At 50.4% G+C, this 6,743-nt stretch overlaps 1 protein-coding gene across 3 annotated transcripts; it reads right to left on the minus strand.

Annotated features, from left to right (window-relative positions):
* Positions 1-659: 659 nt before the first annotated feature.
* BAG5 (BCL2 associated athanogene 5) lies at positions 660-6,727 on the minus strand. Of its 3 annotated transcripts, none has more exons than XM_027521988.1 (2): positions 6,433-6,727; positions 660-4,852 (listed from the first exon to the last, which is right to left on the minus strand). In XM_027521988.1, the coding sequence occupies exon 2, from the start codon at positions 4,822-4,824 to the stop codon at positions 3,481-3,483; it is 1,344 nt and encodes a 447-aa protein (XP_027377789.1). In that variant the 5' UTR covers positions 4,825-4,852; positions 6,433-6,727; the 3' UTR covers positions 660-3,480. The 3 variants fall into 3 exon arrangements, with proteins under 3 accessions (XP_027377789.1, XP_027377790.1, XP_027377792.1); XM_027521989.1 differs by lacking the exon at positions 6,433-6,727 and adding an exon at positions 5,970-6,214; XM_027521991.1 differs by having other exon boundaries at positions 673-4,852; positions 6,567-6,650.
* Between the last annotated feature and the right edge of the window lie 16 nt (positions 6,728-6,743).

Genomic DNA, 6,743 nt, shown 5'->3' on the forward strand with positions numbered 1-6,743 from the left:
AGGACTGGACGCACGGCTTCTCCGCTTGAATCACTGGAAGGAACATGAAGACAGAGGAGGGCTTGCAGGGAGAGGCCAAACCAGCTGCTGCCCCCGTGTAATGAGCAAGGGCGACAGGTTCTCGGGGAGGCAAAGCTGGGAGGTGGACGAGGGGGCAACCACCTGAGCGTTTTGGAAACGCTGGAAGGACTCCCTGGTCAAAAGTGCCGCTGCCCAGCTGGCTGGGCTGGTGGAGCAGGAGACACTTACATGGTCAAAAGTAGGTCTCCATTAATGAGTTTCCACAGCACACTAACTCAAACCTTTTCTCCGGGGAGCCATTCTTTCCAGAATGCTCCCAGAGCTTTCCCTCTTACATGTTGGGGCAGCTGCCGTGCGCAGCGGCCAGAGGGCACCCTCCCCAGGAAAGCAGGGCTGAGGCCACGGCTGCTCCGGTTCTCTGGCCCTCACACCTCCTGGGTTGTTTGAACGGGAACGGTTACCCTTTACCCACCCCCTCAACCCTGGTCTGGGCTCAGGGCAGCTGCCTCCGTGTGTCACTGCCCCCAGCTCGAGTGAAGGCGCCGCCGACCCCTGCCCGGCCCAGGACACACCCAAGTCAGACAGGACCCGAAGGTGAGAGCATGGGAACAGAACTCACACCTCAGACTCAGCCTTTCTCCACTGCAAAGGTAAGCTAAGAGATTGTTTGTTTATTTCATCAATAATTAAGGGTATACTAGTATGTATATCTCAAAATAATACTTAGTTATTTCAGACATGGTATTACAATGGTCACACGGTTGATGGAGGGGGATGGGAACCACACACTGGAATGACACCTGTATTACACATTGACCTCAATGGCAAATATTTCTCCAATGATTCTCAAGAAAAATACTATGAGTTAAAAGCTTAAGAGCTTTGTTTAGAAAAACCTGTATGTACAGGATAAACTTAAGAGCCTCAAAAAAACATTAAAAACTGGCCAAGTAAAATAAATGACAAAAATACTGGTTAAACCTTTCAAATATACTAAATCACGTCAAATATCAATATATTATACCAAGGCAATTCAGCAAAATAGAGCACTAAATTGTATTTAGTAGACACATTGGTTACATTTATCCTCGTGACTACTTCATCACAGGCTGATCAGTCCACCTGGAGGAAGAATGACCTGAAAGCCATGCTGAGGGGAAGGTAAAGAAAGCAAACATTGCCAGCCGTTTTTTTTGCATGAACACGTATGATACAGTTTAATGCAGACCCAAGGCCAAACACTTTGAGGGGGCAGGTAGTAGGTTTTACTTCTAGTACAGATTCTCTTCACATAAGATCATAAGATACAATGCGGTGAGCCCAACTTAAATTACATGCAGCAGCCCGTGGTCACACGACACCTCCCAACAAGGGACAAGGAAAGCTAAACCCAGGGGTGCGAGGGCTCATTGAGGGAAGAGGGCCATCAGGTACGAGGAGCTAGAGCAGACTTAAGTCAGGAAACGTCACTCCTCAGCAGTCACTCAAGGCTGATCTGATTATCTCAGGGACCAAAATAATCCACGTGAGAAATCCGAGATGACTGGACGGCTCAGTATCCTGTACTCACCCCGACGCTCAGAGCTGAGCCATCCGACCCGTCTCTGCGAGCCACGGGAAACTGCTGGAGATGAACGCGAGGGGAAGATGGACTTCCAGATAATGGTGGGCACTCAAAGCAAGTGCTGACAGTGAACTTTCAAATCTGAAGTTAACGTGGGCAGGAGGCCTGGTGCAGGATGTGGGTACGTCTGAAGTGAGGTTACTGCTTGATCACCCACTGATATAGCTCAAACCGTGCTTGAATTTAACAACTCTTCAAGATTTCATTTGGTTGGAATGAGCTACCAATACGGGGCACCGAGAGCCCACTGGATGTGCAGACGGGAGGTTCATCACCCAAAGACCTCCAACCGCCCTTTGACCCCACTATCCTATGAATCTAGGATATTTCTAGCAGGAAGGACACATCAAGGCTTTTCATTATTGGGCAGTACTGAGGCAAAGTGAAAATTCCTTAGGGCTACACATTTAATCTTTTAGGTATTTAGGGCTATTCCTTTATGCACCTTATTTTTTAGCTGTTTACAAACAAATTAATATCTGAAAGAAAACAATGAGTTACTTCAGAATTCAAAAGATGTACTCTGATAGGACTGTTTCGTGAGGGTGACTACGAGCAGTTTGTTGTTATGATGCTGGGGCAGCAGGTTAGCAAGGCACTTCAGAACTTTGGGAAATTCTTTTGTTCACATCAATAGGCAACTGTAAAACTGGTTCCTCAAAATATACAGAAATATGTATACCCTTTAGTGGAAGAAGAAAAATTTCACACAGTGATAGACCTTATTGGCCCTTTCAGGCACTAGAGAAACATCCATGTGCCAGGAACATGAGCTAAGGAGCACAGCAGGGGCCAGGAGCTTAACAGGCTGGGAGACCTGGCCCCGAGCAGCTACTGACGGCCTCTGCTCTCACACGCATCAGGAACGTGGAGCAAGGTGGTCCGTTTCGAGGAAGCCCATCATGCTACATGCAGACTTTTTTGCTTATTTTAGCATAACCTGATAATTGCTAACTGATTTCCATTTTTCACTATCTTACTATGGGTGTGGGTGTTTTATCTTTTTTTTAAAAAAGTTCATTAGCTTCATTTAAATGTTATCCTTACTGATTTCTAAGGGAAATTTTAAGTTTAGAGCTTATAAACAAAAACAACTTGAAGGTATCAGCTTGTGCTTCATCCCTTCTTTGCTGCAGTCTCAAAGGTGTTTTTGCTACTAATTTTCATAATTTTCTTATATTGCTCACAAAAATATGACTCCCCCCCAAAGGCAGGGTACAGGGGAACATACAGACACTGTATTTCAAACAAAAGCATGTTTATCAAAGAACCAACCATCTAGAAAAAAAAACTCCCACCCTATTAAATTGGGTGGGACCACTGGGTTTTATGAGTGAAAAAAAATCCTGCTTTATTTAGCATAATAACAAAACATACCATTGTGCTGTGTTTGTGCTTGGACCTTACTTCTATTCATCCAAAAATTTCCCCCTTCTTCATAATTGTCTTAGTATTTATCACATATTTCTAGATTCTGAAATAGCTGTATTTTAATGCTTGAACAACCATTAAAAATGTTTTAAAAGCTAAAAAAAAAAAAAAAAGGTTTAAAACCTGCCCCATTTCATTTTCTGATTTTTTAAAAAACCCAAAAAATCACACCACAACATAAGGATAGCGATCCAAATGCAAAAGTTAATACGCTATAATATTTGTTTTGCAACATCAAAAGCAGCAGATACTGAATATAATTTGCTTAAATCATTAAATACTGAGATTGATATATGCATGTATAAATCACATTTAGGCTCAATGAACTGAAAGCTCTCTATAGATACAAAGATGTGTGCATAAAGTGCAAAACCAGAATCAGGAGCCGCAGGCTCTCTGGCTGTTCAGTACTCCCACTCGTCCGACTTCAGGTCCAGATAGCTGAGGATGTTCTGCGCCAGCTTCACGGCCTGTTTCCGGGCGGCCTTACACTTCTCCTCGCCCTGTGGGTCCACCGCGTCCAGGGCGAGTAGCTGCTTGGTGAGCAGCTCTTCCAGGCGGATGTAGTTCTTGTCGGTTCGATTGCCGTCGAAGGAGAGCACTTCGCCCTGGATCTCCGACAGGTTTTCTAGCACGTCCCAGACCGCCTTGTGTGAGGGGTGCTCCTCACAAGCCAACAGCTTTCTTTTCTCCAGGGCTTCCTTCAAGTCAATGTAGGTGATGAGGGTCTGCACTTCAATCACCGCTCTTCTCCGGGCTTCCCGGATGCAGGGGTTTTTTTCAAGACTCACCTCGTCCAACTGTCCGATCAAACCCTGTAGTTCTGTTTTGGCACTCAGGTACAGTTCAGGAGGATTCTGTGCTTGGAGAAGTTCAGTTTTGATTTCTCTCATTCTCTTGAGGACCTTTTCTATTTTCAGAATGGAATGGTTCTGTCCTAGGTCAAATGCATGCGTGGTGTCTGCTTCCTCTTCTAAGTCCAAGTATCTCAGTAACTGGTTGATATCTTCCACGACCTCCTTCCGATAGTTTCTGATTTCTGTGTGGCCGCACACATCAAGAGCATCCAGGTCAGCCATCAGCCCCGAGAGCACACAAGACAAGTGCCTGCACGTCTCCTTGTTGTTCACTCCCATCAGAAGGGCAATCAGTGTGCCTCTGGTCTTGTTCACTTCACACATCACAGAGTTGATCTTGGCAACAGAGGGGTGTGCGTCCTCAGAGAGCGGCAGGGAAGGCTGCTTCTTCATGCAGTTCTCAATAATCTCCTGCACGGCACAGATTTTGGTTAAGGTGTGATACCGTGCTTTTCGCAGGGAGACCTTGCCTCCGGTCTTGACATGTGTCAGCCTCAAAATGACATCCTGGATGCCCTCCTCAAACTCATCAGTTACACAGTTGCCTCCATTATAAAACGGCACGACCTTCTCTTTCACCAGGGCCTGCGCTTCTTGAAAAATGTTCTGTATTTCGAGCCGGTGTGGGTGGTTCGCATTCTGCTCCAACTCTTTGAGAAGACGCTCTGTCTCTTGTGCCGCCCTCTTCCTGGCTTGCTGAATATCTCCTTTTCCTTCAGTATCTACAGAGTCTATTTCGAAAAGCTGTTTTGTGAGAATCCTCTCCAGTTTCTTGTAATTCTTGTCATCTGACAGACCACTGAAACCAAGTACTTGCTGTTCTATGCTTTTCACCTCCTTTTGAATTTCCTGCAGCCTACTAATAGAAGGGTGTTGGTTTCCCATCTCCATACTTTTGTTGTGTTCAGTTTCACAAGCACTAAAAGATGACAAAAATAACTTGTTACACCACAAAGCCTGAAGAATGGTACTTGTGTATTATCTCATTCTAAAAAGATATGCTTACGAAAGGGCCTGTTGTCACTGCAATCCAAAGACCACACTTCAGCACAGAAATCAGTCTATCAACCCCTCTCCTGCAAGCAACCTCCACATGGCAGTGATTGAGACTGGGTTATTGCAGTGTGGAAGATAAGCTGGAGCGCTGGGCCCGGGAACCTCAATTTTCCTCAGTTGTAAAAGAGAACAGCGATGCCTACATAAGTATGGCATGAGGTTGAGCTGTCAGCTTGGAAAAAGCACAAGCACCTCAGGTCGTCACAGTGGAAGCTGCTTCCTGGCAAGAGCAGGGCACCTTTGTGGAAAGTAAACCAGTAGCTCTTCTAACCTTCCGGGCCTTTTGGGGGCATCTAAGCACTCCCACCCGGCCTGCTGCTGCTAAGTCGCTTCAGTCCTGTCCGACTCTGTGCGACCCCAAAGACGACAGCCCACCAGACTCCCACGTCCCTGGGGTTCTCCAGGCAAGAACACTAGAGTGGGTTGCCATTTCCTTCTCCACCCACCCGGCCTAGCTTCCTGTAAAAGGAACTGAGCCGCTGAAACAAACAATGGGCTTCGCAGGCCCTCGCGGAAGTCCCCGTTTCTACATGCCTCTCCACCCGTTAAACACTTCCAGAAAGACGCCCTGTTTCTCGCCCCACCCTTTTTGTACCTCATAAACCTTTCCTGCAGAGGCTTGAAATTCCACAGGGAAGGCGCCTGGCATTATGATAAAGGCACCAGCTTGGGCTTTGGAGGCCTGGTACCCTCTAGGCCCTGTTTATGCTCCCCCCGTCCAAAACACACACCAAGACAATGAGACAACGATGACTAACTCATTCATCAGCCTCCCATTAAGGCTCCAGAGTGGCTTAACGCATTTTTTCCCCCCACGTTCTTGGGTTTCTATCAAACGCTCACGGGCTGGGGATGGATGCTCAATCGAAACTAATCCCCTGCGGGTGTCCCAGCCAAGAACGCGCCTCCGGAGAGGCCCCGGAGCGGCGGGCTGCCTCGGTTCTTTCCTCCCCTCTCGCCCTGTCCTCCCGGCACTTTACCCAGACGCGGTCTAAGCGGGCTTGGTCTTGGCGTCCCGCGGGTGAAGTGGCCAGGTGGTAGGTCAGCCCTTTACGGGGTGCGGCACCGGAGCCGGGCCCCAAGCTGCATCCCTCTCAGCCCTCCCGGCTAGGTCTGGACGGGGCAGCCGGTGAAGGGGCCGGCGGTGGCGGCGGCAGCTACTGGCCGCGGCGGCCGCTCCGGGCGTCTCGCCCGGACCCCACGACGCGCCCGGCAGCCTGACCTCACAATGGCCCGCGCGGGAGGGGGCGGGCGCGCTCGGCCGGGCCGGGCCGGGCGAGCCGACGGGGAGGGAGGGCACTCGGGCCCGGCCGGCTCCGGGACCAGGCCCGGCCGCGTCGGACCCGGGGCGGGGACGGCGTCGACTCCGGCAGGGCCGGACCCGGGAGACGGGGATCGTCCGGGGACCGCCCGCGCCGAGGGAGAGCGGCCGCCCTCGCTCACCTGTGCCGCCCGCGCCATGGCGCGCCTCATCGCCGACGCCCCGCGACTCCGCAGCTCCCGCCGTCGCCCCGGGCCCGGCCGAACACCCGCCCCCCCCGCCTTGGGAAAAACGTCCTTCGGCGTCCGCGCCGCACCCCTCCCGTGGCCGAGCCTGCCGCTGGCCGCCCAGCGCAGAAGCCGCCAAGAATGGCAGCTCCCGAGGAGCTGACGCGCCGTCAGTCCAATCCCTCAGCCTGTCAGACGCCGGGCGAGCGCACGGTCGCCCGCGCCGAGCCCTCCCGCGGACTTTGCGACGGTGCCGTAAGGTAGCG

The sequence above is a fragment of the Bos indicus x Bos taurus genome, chromosome 21, assembly GCF_003369695.1.
Source record: "Bos indicus x Bos taurus breed Angus x Brahman F1 hybrid chromosome 21, Bos_hybrid_MaternalHap_v2.0, whole genome shotgun sequence".
Classification (NCBI taxonomy): Eukaryota; Metazoa; Chordata; class Mammalia; order Artiodactyla; family Bovidae; genus Bos; species Bos indicus x Bos taurus.

Coding starts and splice junctions, on each gene's coding strand:
- BAG5 (XM_027521988.1), bottom strand. CDS start 4,824: ATGGAGATGGGAAACCAACACCCTTCTATTAGTAGGCTGCAGGAAATT.